Raw genomic sequence first — 19672 nt, forward strand, 5'->3', positions numbered from 1 at the left:
CCCCCCCCCCCCCCCCCCCCCCCCAGTTCTGGGGTTTCATCAGAAACCCAGTGTAGATGCAGAGCAGACTGTTCCTGAACTGCTGTGGTCCATGAGCACTGTCAGTGCGGCTGGAGGTTCAACAGTCCAGTCGCTTCAACAAGAGTCCTTAAAAAAAAAAAAAAACTATACTGGAAGTGAATATTTGCTTAAATTAATCAGACAGAACTAAATATTTGGTAACAAAAATAAAATAATAATAATAACTTGATAGAAGACATCCTCCCAGAATCAGACCTGGCTCTGCGCCTTTTATTTTGGTGTCTGGTCCAGATACAAATAGATTCGCCTCACGTCACACCCCCATTCCGCCCACCCCCACCCCCCTCTGCGCATAAAACATTCATCAGAGCGCTGTAAGAAATGTCATTAGGCCTCAGAGTCACTCTTGAAAAATCTGGACAAATCCACCTCGTTCTAAAAATAACTCCCAAGTGCGAGGGTCGTGAGACGCAGCGTGGACCCCCCTCCCTTATAAATTTTAAAAGTTATGGGGGAAAAGAGTGATATTTTTGTTGTACCGTGGACACAGACCCATAAAAGATTCATCTTTGGATTCCCCCCCCCCCCCCCCCCCCTCCCCCCCCCAGCCTCCCCTCTATGCCCCGCCCTCAGTCTCCCCCTCGCCCGGGTAAGCGCACACTGATGCGCACCAGTGCGGCTCACGCCACACACGCACACACACACACACATCTCACACACACTTCCCTCCGCGTTGAACCCAACAGTGGAGCAAAGTGATCGGACTGGGTCCTGCACAGAAATACGATGGATTCTAATCTGGTGCGTCGCTGAGTCTCCACTTCATCCGGAACACTTGGGAGTTATTTCCTCCAGAGCTGCGTATGCGTGCGCGCTTTCCCTTTTTTCTTTTGTTTTTTCTTATGGGGGAGGTGTCGAGCCTACTGATCCCACGTTTGGATGTTTGCTGACTTGTTTTCCAGTCCTCATGACTGAGCCGGGGTTCATCCGGAGACGCGGCTCGCCGCTCGGGAAGAGCTGCGGCTGAAGTTTGAAGGGTGCGCACAGAGGCTGCTTGCCGTGGGTCCGTTTTCTCCCACCTCACGCGCTGGATTTGCAACCACTCATAAATTTCACCCAGCAGGGGATATCTTATCTTATCTGCGCGCGCGACGGAAGTCAAACCCCTTGGATTTATTGCGCTTCTCCTGGACTACACCCCCATCCAAACCACCATGAGGACCGTCGTTTTTGATGGTGAGTATTAGACATCGTGGAGCTTCTTATTTGTAAAGTTTCCACATTAGAACGGGCTTTCTTTGGGTTTTCCGCGCACTGACTAAATCCACCTCTGTGCGGTGCCACATCTCTGTGGATGGACAGAAAAACCAGGTGTCCTGACTGGAGTTGGTTTTCATAAAATACACAAATAGCCTAAGTAAATAAATAAATAATGTGCGCGCACACACCTGAATTGAAGGATCCAGATTTGGGAAGGGTTTGGAAGAGTAAAAACAAGATGCGTAAAAATCAGTTGCGGGGATAAACGACCTTGACTTGGTGGCTCTTAATTGAGTAGTAAATCAAAGCTTTTTTTTTTTATTGTGCACACATGAGGGAGACGCACTGTCTGAGAGTCCATTATGTTTATGATGATCAATATGCTCAGTATAATATGAACTTAACCCACACATGAAGGCTGCAGATGGTCCGCTTGGCGGCTCCGTAACGCCGCAGCTCCTTGGCTTATAACTGGTGTTTTTGTGGCATCGTCCCACTCAGTGACAGGAAACTGGGCCTGGTGGTTTTGGACTTCCTCTAATGAGAGCATGAATGTTCCCCCACGTTCCGCCAGCAATGGTTAAGGATTTAATTCCCTGGCAGGAGCTTGTTGTTGGCTGGTGTATGCATGCGCACACACATATAGGTGTGTGAGTGTGCATGTGGTGTGGTGGGGGCACCTGGCGTCTTCCTGCACCTGCATGTACCAGAGCTTCTATTGTGCAAAAAATAAAAATAAAAAAAAAGCTCCATGCAGTGCAGAGATAGAATAGAATGGAAAGTTGCTGTTTGACGAGCATCACTAGGAGATTATGTGAAATAGTCTGTGGCATCAGAAGCTTGAGAGAACAGCCCCACATGTATCAGACCATCAGACCCCACCCCTACACACACACACACACTTAAAGTGCTTATGCAACCTGCTGCACACACTCCATCTTCCTCACCATGTTCTGGCTAAAACAGAAGCACCATGGCACACACTGAAAACTGCTGCTGTTTGGATAAGTCAGTTTGTGGGTTGAAGCTGGGTCAAAGGTTGGGTTGGGTTGGTTCCACCACATGTTGGGTTAAAATGTGAGATGGGCCATGTCAGGATCCATCCGTCATTTAATCTGACTAGTTCCAACATGACTGGACCTCTGGTTTAAAATGTAACAAAGATAAGATGGAAAACAACAACTGTTGGAAAATGTTGACTCAGAATGGTTTTTTTATTTACCAGTTTGCAGTAGACAGTAAGTTTGGGCTCCTAAAATGACATTAGCTGATGCTACTTGGCGCTTATAGCCGTTAGCACTAGCAATCTAGCAGTGGTCGTAACTAATAATGCAGATTTTGGACTAAAGTCGTTAGTGTTTCTAATTAATCAACATTATTTTAACAGAGTTTTTGTGTAGAAAATAGAGCTGCACAATCTTAAAAAAACTATGTTCATGTGCTTTAATGTTGCAACGTCAATATCGGTTGCGAGAATCCCATATTTTTACTTGTTTCTCTTTATTTTATACAATTTCTTTTCATGTAAACCAGGGATGGGAATCGAGGATTATCTATTGGATTGACCAAATTTATTCTTAGCATATAGAACATGAACGCATGGTACTTAAACTGTAATGGCCTATGGTTTACTGCAGCGCAAGCAGTCCTTTAAATTATTTATGTTGCACTCACTGACATCGCCATGACAATAAATTTGTGATCTATTTTCCAGTCCTAGAAAAAAAACATCAGGACGCTCACCTGGTACTCTGGGTCAAACTGAACTAACCAACCATGACGAGGTCCAGGGTGGGCTCAGTCCAAATCTGACCCACACTACGCTTGGTTACAAAGTGGGATGTTTTTAACCCAGCCATTTGTGGTGTGTAACAAAGCCTCGTATTATTGTGTGCTCGCAGAATAACTCAGCATCTCGCAAAAATCAAAGCGGCACATCTGCTTGTGTATTCTCTTTGATATGTCACAGAGTGATGCAAATTCAAGTGCACATCCCATCACTGGCTAAGAATGGCTCTGGGTCCCTCAAACCCAACGGGCAACTTTTCATCATCCTGTTGTTGTGATTTAGCACCAGGCCACTGACAGACACCTATATGTCTGATTTCCTTTTTTATGTAATTGGTATCCATCTCTCTGGCTTCTGATTTGGCTGAGAAAATACGACCTGTCGTGTCTTGTGTTTAAAGTGTCAGGGTGAGGAGGGACTTTAATTTACACTCTTTTTCACCCAGTCAGCATATGATCAAATGCCTCTGTGGGAAAGCTGTTGCTCGGGGGTGTCGTTGCTCCCTGTCTGCTGTCACGCAAAGCCAATAAAGTGCAAATGAATGGTTAAAACCATTATGGTGGAACTGAAAGCTTTCTCTTGAAGAGGCTTAAACCACAACACAATGAGGACTTTATTTTTTTGTCGTCAAATTAGTGTTTTTTTTTTTTAATTTCTTTTCCAGAAGAAAAACAACAATGGTTTCAAAACTAGGCCAGGAGATGCAGCTTGATGAATTACTTTCCTCACATGACAGAGTGTTTTAGGCTGTAAAAGAAAAGACGACATGCAAAAAGAAGAAAAAAAAAAATAGATGGATGGCTGATTTGCATTAGAGATCAAACGCTGAGCCACAGTCTCACATTTGAGACAAGGCATTTCTAACCTTTTGGAAGAGAAATTGATCCGTCTTTGTGTTTGTATGGATGTTTACAAAAGCACAGGTGGAGGGCTTCAGAGATTATGTGTGTGTGTTCTGTTATTTTATAGGGAGGTGTGAAGAAATGGGAGGCAGTAAATGAAAATGAAGACAGATATATTTTCTTGTTAAGGTGCCTCTCCATCAGTGGGATGCTGCAACAACACAAAAGAAAATTGATTGCTGCTTTAGCATTTTGTGTGTGTGTGTGTTCTACTTGAGGTTGTTTTTGGTGACTGACCGTCATCAACACTGAGGCAGAAGGAAGCCTCACACGTTGGCAGGTTTGAGGTGTAAGCTTCAAGACAGGTGGAATTTTAACATCCCTGCAGCGCACAGTTCTGGACCATAATTTATGTCTTGGGAAGGACGGGGATCAAAGCAGCTGATCCTGCAAGATTTAGAGATTTTTAGCTTTTATTCCCAGTTGTTGTTTATTTTTAGCTTGAATATCCCAGTTTAATTTGGGCAGTTTTTCCAGTTTTTTAAAGTTCCAGTTTATATCAATGGGGCATGGTGGCACAGAGGCAATAGAAGGTGGACCAGTGATTGGAAGGTCGCCGGTTTGACTCTCCGGACCGACAGCATCAAAATGTTGGTGGAAATGATGAAACGCCCACACCTGCCTCCACCATCATTTGCTCCACCCTGGGCCTTTGAGCAAGGCCATTACCCCCAACATAATCTGCCCCCAAACAGGTCTCTCTTGAAAACGAGTCTTCATGACTCAATGAACCTGTACAGTAGTCCCTCGCTACTTCATGGTTCATTTTTCGCGGAGTCGCTCTATCGCGTTTTTTTTTAAAGCAAGCTTGGACATGACACACAATTGGCTGATTGATGGATGAGTCGCACGATCGGCATGGAATTTTTATTTAACATAAATTATTTAAAATTATTTAGCACCTGTGTGCAGCCCAAGCTGCAGGAGAAGCCTCTTACTGCAGCTGATCAGCTGATCTCTGCTCTGCAGTGGAAAAGTGGGTGTGACCAAGAGCTCGCAGGTGGCAGAGAGCAGCTGAGACAGAGAGCTGAAATCATGACATCCTGTGCTCTTTTAGAGCGTTTAGAGTTTAGAAACATTGTTTAGAATATTGCAAGAGTGTGGGAAGGGTTTATAACGCCTTAATATATACAGTATATATATATATATATATATATATACACACACTAAAATAAACTACTACTTACTACATGTACTACTATACTACTATAACTATTTCAGTTTTCCACTTATCGCAAGGCTCCAGGGTACAGATCCCCTGCGATAAACAAGGGACTACTGTATAAATAAGGATTAAATAAATATGGAGGATCTAAGAAAAGAAAAAAAAATATTTATTGGAATAACATGGACATAAAACAGGTTGATTTGATTGTTTTTAGAGTAGGTGCATTTGCAGAGTGCATGGATACTTTGCTTCAAAGTCAGCCCCATTGAACTAAATCAAACAACAATAAATTCAACTTTAACTGTTTTATCGGTTTAAAAAAAGTGTGACTGATGTGTGCTGTTGGTTGTAATTTACAGTTATGCCACAAGGTGTCTAAAAATCTCTGTAAAAGAAAGACAGTGCTTAAATTTTAAGCTTTGAGGAATAGTAACCCCCTAATATTGGTAAGAAAACACCCTTGTTAATTTAATGCCACCTTTTACTTAGTAAAAAAAAAAAAAAAAAAAAAACTCGTTAATGTGGGTCAGACGAAGATTATGGTTGGGCTTAAATTGCTTCATCTTGTTAATAGCTGCAACCAAAATCAAAACCGTACTAACAATATGAAGAGAAGGATTTGTTATATTGTGTTGTGCCACAAGATCATTTATATTATGAAAACAGCGTTTGCTCCAAAATGTGTAATATTCTGTCTTGGAATTTGCCATTTTTACACAAAACAATTTCTTTTCATCCATTTTAGAAAAAGATTTTTCCCATGTCTGTCTATTTATTTCGTTAGTTAGTTATTTAGCCAACTCACCTTCTCATAGACTAAACTTAACTTGTGTGAAAACAGCATGAAGTCGTTGAATCCAAAAGAGAAACATTATCTCCAAGATGCAATTCCTTATCTTTAGCCAGATATTTTTCCAGTGCAATGCAGCAAATATGGCAATAATGTTTTTTTTTTATTATCATTAATGCTTACCTCCAGACTGGGATGAGTATCGAAGCATGAATTTATTTCATATTTTTATCTGTCACTAAATACAATTTCAGCAATATCATTGTTGGATTTTATTTTATTTTATTTTTCTGCATTAATAAGTTGATTCCCAAACAGGTATTTGCCCAAAAGTACTGGACATTCAGTAAATAAATTGATTGACAGACAATAAAAAAAGTTATTTTGATGGTTTGATCATTATTATTTTGAGTTGCACCTTTTTTTTTATGTAAATGCAGAACTACAAATGCTAAAAGGCAGTGTAAAATGTAAAGTTACAGGTAATTTTAATTTATTGCTTTATAAAATTTAAAAAAAACAAAACTACTGTACATTGTTTGCACACCTATAATAATAGCACATCAGCCCCCTGTTCATTCAGCCTGATCAAGTACAAAAAGAAGCATAGACGGTAAAATACTTTTTCATTATATTTGGTGCATTTTCATTTCTCCACCTTCTGCTGTGTGAGCAATAAATTAAAGCTTGTCAATCTGCATAAAGTTTGCAGTGGATGAGGTCGAGCAGGAATTCCAGTGGACTATGATGTTTGCAGATGATGTGATCTGTGGTGAGAACAGGGAACAGGCGGAAGAGAACTTGGAGAGGTGGAGGTATGCACTTGAAAGAAGAGAAATGAAAGTCAGCCGTAGTAAGACAGAGTACATGTGTATAAATGAGAGGGAAGCAGGTGGAACCGTGAGGCTACAAGGAGCAAAGGTCACAAAGGTGCAGGACTTAAAGTACTTGGGGTCCACTGTCCATGAAAATGGGGAGTGTGGTAAATAGGTGGGAGAAAAAGAGTCCAGATTAGAGGATGACATGGGAGTGGATTTTTACTCCCGTCCCGTCCCGCTCCCATATAAAATAATCTTGTCCTGTCCCAATCCTGGTCCAGAGTGAAAAAAAAAAGTTCCTGTTCGTCCCACTCATGGTAACATGACTTCTGCTCCTGTACTGCTCCCTTTTTTTTCTTCTTCTTCGTTTAGTCTTTAGGAAATACACTGAATTTGATTTGATCTTGTACTCGTTCCATTGTATATTACTGTGTGTTCTGCAGTTTGATTTCAAAAGATACGGCAACAGGAACCGTTCATCTGTGGTAAAATATGTTTTTTTTTTGTCCTTTTGTTTGCTTCCTGCTTCCGTCTGCTCCCATTAACTTTTCATCCCATCCCATCGCAACCAGTAATGAGTAATAATAAAGTTGACCCCTGTCCCGCCGGAATCCTGCGGGACTCCCGTGACCCGTAGGACTCCCCAAAAAATGTATTCCTCTAGTCCACATAGGATGGAGTGGATGGAGAAAAGTTTCAGGAGTGATTTGCGACAAAAGGGTGTCAGCAAAGGTCAAAGGAAAAGTTCACAAGACAGTGATGAGACCAGCTATGTTGTATGGTCTGGAGACAAAGACATGGACAAAAAGACAGGAGAAAAAAATTGGAAACAGGAGTGACAAGGATGGATAAGAGTATGAATGAGATCATCAGAGGTACAGCACAGGTTGAACAACTGGGAGATAAAGTTAGAGAGAACAGACTGAGATGGTATGGACATGTCCAGAGGAGGGACAGTGGGTATACTGGTAGAAGGATGTTAGAAATGCAGCTGCCAAGAAAATGACAATGAGGATACATATGGAAGCAGAGAGGACAGAGGATGCAGAGGACAGAGATGGAGGAGGATGACTCACTGTGGAGACACCTGAAGAGGGAAAAGCTGAAATATGAAGATCTGCATAACACTTGCCTCCTGCATAACAGGCAACATAAATATCTGATAATGCTTTCCTCTGAAATAATGTGTTTTTCACAATAATCTTATCAGCAATTGCATGAACATTTTACATTTTTATTACTGCACCAAATGTTTGCTCTGCGGTTCTGTGTTTACATGCATTTAGGGCAAACCAGTTCTGTGACCAGTTGTGTTTATTTTCGTCTGGTGCTTATGGTGGCTCAATGATAAAGATGTCAGTACCGTGTGCTGTGAATCCGGGAGCGTTAGCGCCTTAGTTACAGTGACAGGCCACAGCAAGCTATCCGAGGCTGGATCTGCTATGTTCACCGCATCCTGATGAGCACACTGCTTCAGGAGCTTCTTTAATTGGGCGCACCCTTCAAGTCGCACTGCACTTGTTTATACAGTGCATTCACACATGCACACACACAAGCATGCGGGCCTTAGATATCCTTGGAACCAACCACTTGAGGTTATCCCATTCTCTCAGCCCTTCACTGCTAATCAGCCAGACAGAGGCACTAAGTGGATAAACGAGTGAAATTCTATTTGTTTATACGGAGAAAGCGAAGGGGCGAAAATGTAAAGCAGTCAAAACCAAAAATGCTATCCTCCCAGATTGCCGGTTCTTAATCCTCTCTGTGGGTTATTATTGTGTTGTTAGAAAATTTAGAAAGACAACCAGCAGAGACACTCCTCCCACGTCTCCACCATCCACTAGCACACACACATGCACACATAATCTCACTTCTTTTTCCAAATTTAGAAAATCAAACCACTGTTTTTTTTGCGCGTCTCCAAAAAGAGTGTTGGTAAACAGAAATGACGTAGCGTTATGCAATTTTAGGACGAAGCAGTTGAGTTTTTTGAGAGAGTATTTATATTTTCACGAAAATCCGCTCTGACACTGTTTCATAATCCCCCAAAGGTGTCTATGCATTCAGAGAAGATCAAATCAAACCCTTCAGAAGCTTTAACCTCAACAAAAACTGTCTCGATGCAGCAGCACAAACAGGCAGGATGAGCCCATAAAGACTTTGAGCCTCTTCCTGCATAAATACGCCTTCCCTAATTCCATTAACAATATCAGTTTACAACTGCAGCTCAAACAGAGATGGCTGACTTGTCAAACATGCAGGTCATTTTGATGCACTGCAACATTTTGCAACAAAAAGTGTCCATTTTTCTACTTGAGTATCGCTAAAACCTGGATGGCGCTTCTCATCCTAATGTAGATGTGATAGTGGGCACACAGCTACATGAACGTTGGTGACTCTGATTATACCACAGTGGTGAGACTGACTGATGGCCTAGTAAATTGTTAATTAGGTAGAGCAGACGCTGCTCTTAAATTAGATGTGTGAATGGAGACATTGTCTGCCTTACAAGTCGACCCTTCTCTGCTCCTCCCTGTGCTGGCTGCACTGCCTTTTTTTATAAAGTAGCTGCAGATCCAGGATGGAAGGAGTGTTCAAGTGAAGCAAGCATGATCAATACCGCAACAAATCAAAGCTTAGCATGTGGATTAGACATTTTCTGTCCCAGTAATTTTTCCTTTAAAGAAGATACAATTACTATACCCTTGAATCCCTTTTCAAATTATAATGCTATTTATTCTTATCTCTAAAGAATGAACTACTCAGGCATGAAAAAGTTCATAAACTCAAGGGTTGAACCAGTGTGCTGTCCATGCATGACTGGAAACTTGGCAAAAAACAAACAAAAAAACACATTTCAGTCTTAGGTACTTAAGTGTTAAACTGAAAATTTGACAGGTTCAGTTCAGTATTTAATTTATTTTTCCTCCTAAGGGCGTGTTTTTTTCCAGATTCTGTTCATTTAATCCAGAAAGCTTTTTAGGTCTATTAATTATTTTTTTGGCTCACCACTTGCCCATTTTCCCCTGCTTTTAGCATTTTACACAAACTGTTTTAAAAGGCCACGTATAAAGATTGAACAGAAAATGAATGAGATAAGCCGACAAAGTCAAAAGTAAAAAAATAAATAAAAATAAAAACTGAATTTCAGAAGCATATAGAATATTTGCTCACAACCACTTTACCAGATTTCGTTTTCAAAGTATTGATCCCTAAATGTACAATTTAAAGAAAAGATGGGTGATTTAAAACATTTAATTTTCACTGTACTTTATACAGTGAATACAATGTAGATGAATCCTAAGATTTTAAGACATAAATATCTATCTTAAGTGAAGCTCACTGACAGAATTAATAGATATTATCCGTCTTAAATTGACTTAACTGTAAACTGGGCATGCAGGACGAAACGACCATTAATTACATTTGAAGTCCATCCATCCATCCATCCATCCATCCATCCATCCATCCATCCATCCATCATATTTACCTGCTTCTTCCTTATATGAAACCTTAAATGTTTTATTTGTTTATTCTTTCTTTTTTTGGCTGCTCCCTTCTTTGGGGTCGCTACAGCGAACTAACTCGCACGAAGACTTGGTAATTGTTTCCACGCAGGATGCCCTTCCTGACACAACCACAGACCACCGAGCTACCACAGCCCTCTGTGTGGAGCAGAGAGCTGCCATCTAGGGCACCAAGGCGAGCAGATGGTGGGGGTTAAGAGCCTTGCTCAAGGTTCCTATGTGGGGCAAGTGAGGGTGGAGGCAGGGGTGGGTGCTTCACCTTTCCCACCCACGTTTTTGATGTTGTTGGTCCGGGGCCTTGAATTGACGATCTTAACAGGCTCACCTTCTCTAACCTCTGTCACCAATAATGTCACGGTTTTGATGGACCTTACGTTTTTATTTTTTGTATCTTTTGAACTTTTTTAACCAACTATTGTAATGACCTAAACTCATCTATTAGATCTTTTTTTTCTTTTCTGTAGAATGATATTGTAGGGTTACCAGTGTGGTTTAATATAAAACAGAAAAGAATGAACTTTTGTAGCATCGTAGTAGCTGCTGTTGTAAAAAATGTAAGGTTTGTTTCCTTTTAAGAAGTTCTGCGATCTCTAATTCCATTAAACTCTAGTTTTAATCCTCCACTGTTAGTATTATTTGCATTTTTGCAAACGCACATTTTGATTTTGAAGCTTGCTTTCAATTCTAGCTGCTGTGCTTCTACAGCTGGGCTGTAAAATGTAAATGAGCCAAGTTTTTAAATAAAGGATATCCTAAGGATGAACCAGTTTTTATCTCTCCTGGGGAAGATAAATATTCATGGGTATTTTTAGTCATGTTGATCTCATTAGCTGTAGTGACGTGGAATGAACTAACCAAGGTTTCCCATCATCGCCCATGAGTACGCCTTCTGTCGCCGTTAGTTTGCAAACTCAACATATGGGAGTTGGTGTTTCACTGCAACGCCTTGCCTCGATCACTGGCATCAAACTGTTGATGTGCTTCAAATTGCCACTTTTGTTTACTGCAATAATTCTTGGATTGGATTAGTCTTCATGCAGAGCAAAATCATTTCAAGAAGGGTTCATGAGAAACCTTGAACGGTTTCTCTGCAGTGGGAGGTACAAAAAGCAGCTCAGGTTCACAGCTAACAATAAATTAGTCGGACAGATACATAGGCTTTGCTGTAACAAAGCAATTGCAGGATTTCTACTAGAGATTGCACTTTCGGTCAGTTTGCGCTGCATCCACTACAGTAATGAGTGGATGTGTGTGTGAGGATCACACCTGGAATATGTATGTGGAGCCCTTTAAAAGAAATGGGTTGTCACTCCTCAGCTCGGGGGAAATTGATCTGTTGTAGACGTGAAAGCTCTAGGAATAGGTGTAAAACATATATAATATATACTTGTTTTGGCAGCCGCGCATACAAATTCCACAAATGTTAGATGTGTGACATCGTTCACGCACAAACAGCATGTGGGAATAAAAGGACCTGTACAAAAGGAAACATAATTCTTCTGGAGGGGTAAAGAGCTTCTAAACACACTGACAAGCTTTACAGTGAAATCAATGGAGATCCCACTCGTCTGCAACAATAAGGCTAGCCGATAACCTTCAGTTTGAAAGAACACTTGTGTTTATCTGCATGTAATTGAACAGGACTGCCCCCGCACAGAAAAGAACACAAAAAAAACCCACTACATAAAACAACTTCTTCCTAGCTAAGATGGAAGGTCTGTGTTTAGGGGTGCCCATGTGAATCAGGTTTTGCTCTCTGTCATCCCGGGGCCCGTTGTAGATTATTCTTATTTGAATGCAAATCTGACAAGGGTGCTTCATCTTTACTTTCCTCTTGTCCCTGTGGATTGTAAGCTGAATGCATATTCTTTTATATTCTGTACCATATTATTATTTTTTTTTTTTTTTTTGCCATCGCTCTCCACATTGTGTTGAATATTCTTTACGTTATGAATTTATTACTGTTTTACCCACATGCACTTTGACAATCTTCACTTCACTCTTGGGTGTAAATGTTGATTATCTTGTGCAGATATCAGGCCAAAGCAAATTAAATGTGACCACAACTAGCCTGTCAGGGCGTCCAATATAATATCTGTAATCTGCCGGGCTCAGAGGAAGCACTGGGGAGGGCTGGGGAGATAAAGTCAGAGTGGTGTATGGGTTTTAAACAAACCTGGAAGCTGGCAGGAACAACTTTCACATGGTCCATAAGTTGAATGGGTTTAGGCCAAACCAGTAAAAGTTTCACAACCTCCTAGATAAAATTATAAAGTTGCATGTTTGCTAATTTACTTTAGTTTTTTTTTTTTTTATTTTTTTTTTCCCTTTTAAAAAAAAAAAAAAAAAAACCTTTAAAGTCTCTTGAATATCAGTAAAGTCCATGCTCAATAATCCAGGTATACAATCCAACAATTTTCAGTCAGGTCATCTGGCCATTTTTATTTTATTTATTTTTTTTGTGCTGAAACATTTCACCTTCCATCCGGCACAAGCATAAATAAATAAAAAATAAAAAATAAAAAAATAAAAAAACTGTTCAGATGACCTGACTGAAAATTGTTGGATTGTATACCTGGATTATTGAGCATGGACTTTATTAGTTTTGAACCAGTTTGACATGACTGTCGACGAGGAAGAGGGCCGGCACCGGAGGAGGGGGTGTGCCAAAGAGACCATCTTAGCACCAACATAACTGGTTTGTTCCACTTTAGAGTAAGCTGTTTGGGGAAGAATCAGTTTTGTGTTGTGCGTTTCCTTGATCGATGAAGCCTTCTGGATGGAAGGTGAAATGTTTCAACACACACACACACACACACACAAAGAAACTGTCCATATGACCTGACTGAAAATTGTTGGGTCTCTTGAATATCATTATTACTATCATCGTTACTATTTCTATTCCTGTATTTTCTGTTTTAACACACTTATATATGTTTATTTTAGCTTTCTGAGGTGGACAGTTTTCTCTCATGTTGTGTCATAAGTCCATGGATTCAAAATAAACGCATCAGACCTTTTTTAACATGTCACACTTTTGGTATACATGTACATTGCAGATGGAAATAGAGATTTTCATTAACCAAATCCTTCATCTATACGTTTCCTTAAGCTGTCAAGCAATCATTTAAAACAAGTAAAATGAATTAAAACTAATGATACAATTTAAGGCTAACCAATATAGTGTAGTGAAATTTATGTTTAGGCTAAATGTTTTTTTTATATATATTTGTAGATATCCAGATGTCATTGTCTGAAATGACCCCTCACTCCCCTCCCTCCAAATTTTGATAATCATCTTTAAAAGTTTTAAGGAATAACACAAAGCTTGACTTCAAAATTCAATATGGCTGCAAGAAAAGAAGCTGCCTTAACGCACTGAATTTTATTACTTATTTTCTTTATTATAGCTCATTAAACCAGCTGCATAGACTAATATGTACCTTCTTTCTATATTGATGCATTCAAAACACCAAAGTTCATGCTCATTAATCCAGGTATATAATCAAACAATGTTCAGTCAGATCATCTGGATGGTTTGTTGGCAATTTTCCAACATTGATGGATTCTATACCTGGATGACTGAGCATGAACTTTGGTGTTTTGAACCAGTTTGACATGACTGTCAATGAGGGAGAAGGCATGCCCCAGAGACCATCTTAGCACCAACATAACTGTTTTTTTTCCCACTTTGGAGAAAGCTGTTGGGGGAGAATCAGTTTTGTTTGGTGTTTCCTCAGACTGATGAAGCCTTCTGGATGGAGGGCGAAACGTCTCAGCACAAAAAAGAAACCGTCCAGATGACCTGACTGAACATTGTTGGGTATTGATGTATTGTTTTCCTGCACTTTGTACAAAATATTTTAGAGATCATCAGAGGTACAGCGCAAATTGAACACCTGGGAGATAAAGTCAGAGACGCCAGACTGAGATGATTTGGACATGTCCAGAGGAGGGACAGTGGTTTGGACATGTCCAGAGGAGGGACAGTGGGTATATTGGTAGAATGATGTTAGAAATGCAGCTGCCAGGAAAAATGCAAAGAGGAGATATATGGATCTAGTTAGAGAGGACATGGAGGTAGATGGAGTGAGGACAGTGTGAGCTGGAGGAGGATGACTCGCTGTGGTGACCCCTGAAGAGGGCAAAGCTGAAAGAAGATTTACAAAATATTTCACTTTTTTTGTTGCTAACAGCCTTTAACTTGATCTTTGAACAGACTCAGCTAGTTGTCACTTGTTAATGGCATCATGGAGTGGGATATTATTACAAGCTCCAACATCTGGGGTAAACAGAATGCTGCATCAAACCGTTGGAGTGGTATTATTTGTCAAAGTGATAAGAGCAAATGAACTGCTTCCAAGTGAAGCACTGGGAAAGACAAAATGATTCGACTGGTGTAAAGAAACGTGCTGGCGACGCGTTACTGTCGTGTCAGAGCGGGTCTGTAACCTGCGGGAGTGAGACGTTTTCCAGCCCTGCGGATTTTCCAGTCTTGTTCACATGCTGCTTATGTTTGCAGCGAAGCCTATCATCACAGCAATTATTCCAGGGAGAGAAATGAACACTGCCAACACGCCATCTCTGAGCTGTAAACAAATTATTCTGAGGGGGTCTTGATGATATCTGTACAAGAAACAAAATGGTTTGAAACCAATTCTGTCCCACTGTGCTGCCAATAGGTCCCCAACTAGTAGATACTGGTGGGAGTGAAAAATCTGCAACCTGGAAAGAAACGGATGTTGTAGCAATGCTTTCCAAAAATAACGTCTGTGGTTTTTTTTTTAATATATATTTTTTCTGTTTTGTATTCATTCTCTACAACGCACCCTTCTCTATTTGTTTTGATAATGAGTTTTGACAGATCCGTGTTTTCTCTCTTAGCATAAATCAGAGCTTTAAATTTCCACCTGGCATTTTAATGAAACAACTGATGGAGTTACAAGTGGCATATGCTTCCTTAAACATAATGTAATTCAACATGATCCGAAAAAGTCAGGAGGAGGTTAATTTTACTGACAATAATTCATAATTAGTTAAACAAGTGCCAGCTTGTATTTAATCTCTCTTGTCTTATGGAATATTCTGGTGGTTTTTGGTAAATCTTATAGTGATTTTGCCATGGGTACTTGACAGGGTATGTTTCTCCTCTCCCATATCTGCCATGAAAGACATTAGCATATTGAGTTTGTGCCTGACTGTTAAGTAATTCCCACCTTGCATTTAAACTGTACACAAGAATAGGCGGCGCGTTAAACCACAGAGAAATGTGAGACGAGACAGAGCGCAGTCTATACGTCCCCTCTTTGCCTCACATGGTGTAGAGGAACAAACTCGGCATCCGAGTGCATACAGGTATGCAGAAACTGATTGCCTGAACCCCCTCTTGCACGCTCGCTCACACAAGGTTGAGCAGACAAACAGTATTTTTAGGAGTGAAAAGTTCAGGTTACATCCACACGGTCCCACGGTTAACTCCTGAGGAAGAGTCAGGAAAAACAGTTGCGTCTTAATTTTTTAAAAGCACGAGTAACCACAGCAGAGTATCCTATTTGCTGCTTATATATAATTCAGCATGCAAAACCTGCACTTTTACAAAGTTTCACAGAGGAAATAATGTTGGTCTGCTGAAATAAACAAGAACATTAATGGAATCAACAACAACAAAAGCTAACGCCAATGAAGTGGGCATTATTTTTATAGGAAATAAAAATGGAACGTGTTTTGTTCAGGGCACCACGGTGGTGCAGTCGGTAGAGCTGCTGCCTCTCAATGAAAAGGTTGCTGGATCGAATCCCAGTCGAGGGCACTTCTGGGTGTAATTTGCATGTTCTCTCTGTGCATGTGTGGGTTTTCTCCGGGTACTCCAGTTTCCTCCCACAGACCAAAAACATGCATGTTAGGCTGATTAGTAACTCTAAATTGTCCCTAGGTGAGAGAGAGAGAGAGTGAAAAGTTGTTTGTCTCATGTGTCTCTATGTGTCCCTGTGATGGACTGGAGACCTGTCCAGGGTGTCCCCCACCTTTCACACAGTGATGGCTGGATATGGGCACCAATGACCCCCGCAACCAGAGAAGGAATAAATGGGTAAAGATAATGGACGGATAGATGGATGGATTAAGTTGTATTCAGAGCACTATTTTAGTATAGTATATTATAGTATAGTACACAATAAATCAAAATGAATGAATTAATACTTAAATCCTAAAATAATTGTGCTTATAATGAATATATTGTCCATATCTGTGTTGTTTGTCATTTTAAAATAATCTCCTACATTTAAGAGTCATCACAGTAAAGTTCTAAAATCATTCTGAAGTCAAAAGTTAAAGAAATGATGTGAACAACGATGTTGACGTTGGTCAAGACTAATGTGGTTCCGGTAGTTATTTACACAAAAATGAACATGTGGAGTCTGTACCATATGTCTTGTTCTACTGGAACCACCACTGCCTGAGCTCTTTCTAAAGCCCATTTCTATTAACTTTATCCCACAGATCATTTAGAGTAATTTATTTTTATGCACCACTAAGTTATGGATTAAACAATGAACTAGTAACCAGTGGCACCTGTAAAATGTGGGAAAAAAAGTTTATGATTCTTCTTCACAGAGAAATCTGTATGTTTCCCACAAAGTATTTGATAATTTTCCAGCTTTTATAATAATAAAAAAAAAAAAAAAAACATTTGTCAAGTCTTAAAACATTTTCTTGTGCAAATAATTAAGTAGAAATGAAGAATTAGCTCAAACAACCAGACTTTCTCTTCACCACAATACATTGTTGTGTTTCTGTTCTGTCATTTCTGTTTCCTCATGTTTCATTCACCGCTCGGTGACGTTTCTCTTGTCACACCTGCGTCTAATCCTAATCACCACAGGTGTTTGTCTTCAACCCTCGTTAGCGTCTCTATTTATTCTGCTTCCTTGTTTCTTGCCATTTGTCTGTGGATTGACCTTCCATGGTGTCATGTTCTGTCTCTGCCCCTTTAAATCCTTGGTTCATGAAAGTTTGGCTGCCACGTCAGCCTGTTGTTATTTTATGTTTTTGTAAATAAACTTTATTTATTTTTGCCTTTGAGTTTCCTGCATTTACCTGGATTCAACATTAACAAGCAGCATATGTCAACACTGTGGCTTCGTGCCTTCTGAATGTCAGGCTTAAATTGCACTATGTATACAGGTGTGCACTGGGGCAGCTGTGGCTGAGTGGTTAGAGCAGTCGTCCTCCAATGCAAGAGTTGGGGGTTCGGTTCCACCAGCAGTCACATACCAAAGTGTCCCTGGGCAAGACACTGAACCCTTTATTGCTTCTGATGTGTGCCCCATTGGTGTATGAATGTGATCTATAGCTCTGATTAGTCTTTGTACTGTAGAGATCTAGTAGAGTGCTGCATGAATGGGTAAATGAGGGCACATATTGTAGTGTAAAGCACGTTGAGTATCTTGATAAGATAGGAAGGTGATATGTAAGTACAGTCCATTTATATTCAGCCATTGCACAATTAAGATGGTCTGTTTAGCTATATGTTAAAATCTTTATGAGATGAAAGTATTTCCTGTCAGTTCTAGTCGCACATGTTGTAATGGATAGATGTTGATTCAGGACTATAGAAAAAGAAAGTAGAGCGCAGCACTGACTGGACTGCTGTCCACGAGGCTTATATCGGAAAACAAAAGGATTCAGGACTTGAAACCTGAAGCAGCTGAGTGAATTAAAAGCATTAAAGCTGGTGTAGGTTTTAATTGTCAAAATACTACCAATATAAACTAGAAATCTATATATGTTAATTTGTTTAAAATGTTAACATGTTATGCATGACGGAACAAAAACAAAAGGCTTTCTCCTCATTTTGTTGTTTTGCATTCACAAGTTCCTCCACCATGTTCATTTCCGTTCAAATGATCTCCAGGATATGCTTGCTTTATTGACTAGAAGATGCTTCATTTCTCCCCTGATAATGGGCCCCTCATCTCCTTCAGTGGAAACTTTTTCCACATTAAGCAGCTGCCACTGGGATAGCTTCTCTGTAACGATCTCTCTGTCAAGGCAGCGTCACACTAATTGTGTATTTTTCTTATCAGAGCGGTGAGTGAGGACTGCCTGTACACGGTGCTTAAGTCACTGACCCTGTAGCTGTGAAAGACACACTTCAGACCACCACCATATTTAGCTAGATAGAGTTTGAGCTGTGCGTATTGGGGAGGTATTACAGTATCGACTCCTTATCCACTTAAATGGAGAATAAGCTCAGTTTACAACTAATTAAAGCCATTAAGCAGGGGGTGGGGGTGACGGTGGAGGCACACTCTAATGCACTTTTGCACAGATAACAGAAACATTAGCTCATTTTAGCGGCAGGTCAAGACAGGAGTAATTAACTGCCTATTACAGTCACAGCGTGACTTGTTGGGGACTTGTCAAGATGGTGGCCCGGGTACAGAGGGCTGATATGTGCGTCATGAAAACTGGAACGGATCGCTTCTCACACTTAATACTATTTGACTCAGAAGCTCTCCTTGAGAATTCAAAGGGAACATTTTTAAAAAGTGCATCAATGTTTTTCCTTCATGAGAATATTTAGTGAGTGGCTCTCTTAATTTGCTTTCATGCCATATTCTTTACTTTTGTTCTTGGCTAGCAATGTAAATAGGCTAATGTGTGGATATAAAATCAAAGTTTGCTGCAAGTATAGATGAATGAATGCATAACTGCTACAAACCCCATGGCTGCTTCTTGTAACTGCTGAAACTCTGCCTAACTAAAAAGAACAGATATCAGAAGTAACTTCATGTTACATCAGCAGCATTAACATGCAAACACTGTCTGAGGTTTGACCTGCAATGTTCCAATTTGGTTGTACTTTAACCCATTTTCATTATCAGTCCTTCTAATGGAGGATTATGCAGGTTAAATGTATGAAGGACTTGCATAATGGCCGTGATTGTGTGCAAAAAAATTATATTTGTGCAGCCATTAACAGCCTGCAGTCTGGAAAAGTGTTTCATTTCTCCTTCTCTACATAAACATATGCTTATCACATCAATTTATACTTTTTGAAAACCCAAAGAAACAGGTGCACTCTGTCTCTCTCTGTGGGGTGGGAAGTACAAATAAGCAGAAATCACACATAAATAAATATTCATCATCCAGATGTTGATTAATTGGACCAAACAAAGCTTGGTTTCTGCAGCAAGGACGGGATGAAAGGAGATTGCTTTAAGACTTACACCACCTGAGGTAAGATGTTGCTGAGCTGACGGTGCAGTTATATCTCATCCACTGCGCTGAAGACAGGAAAGGGAAGGAAGAATAAGGCCAAGGCTTTCTGTTGCCAGATTGAATCCTTCTTCAAAGAGAACTTAACAAAGCAGTTTTTTTTTTTAATCTTTTAATT

General features: G+C 40.2%; 1 protein-coding gene across 1 annotated transcript in view; it reads left to right on the top strand.

Moving 5' to 3' along the window:
* Positions 1-699: 699 nt before the first annotated feature.
* rtn4r (reticulon 4 receptor) overlaps positions 700-19672 on the top strand; it is a 66186-nt gene continuing 47213 nt past the window's right edge. Inside the window, exon 1 of the mRNA XM_037680881.1 lies at positions 700-1257. Coding sequence (XP_037536809.1) covers positions 1236-1257 — 22 coding nt within the window. The 5' untranslated portion in view covers positions 700-1235. The remainder of the gene's footprint in view (positions 1258-19672) is intronic.

This window comes from Nematolebias whitei, chromosome 8, assembly GCF_014905685.2.
Source record: "Nematolebias whitei isolate Nwh7 chromosome 8, NemWhi1, whole genome shotgun sequence".
In the NCBI taxonomy this organism is placed as follows: domain Eukaryota; kingdom Metazoa; phylum Chordata; class Actinopteri; order Cyprinodontiformes; family Rivulidae; genus Nematolebias; species Nematolebias whitei.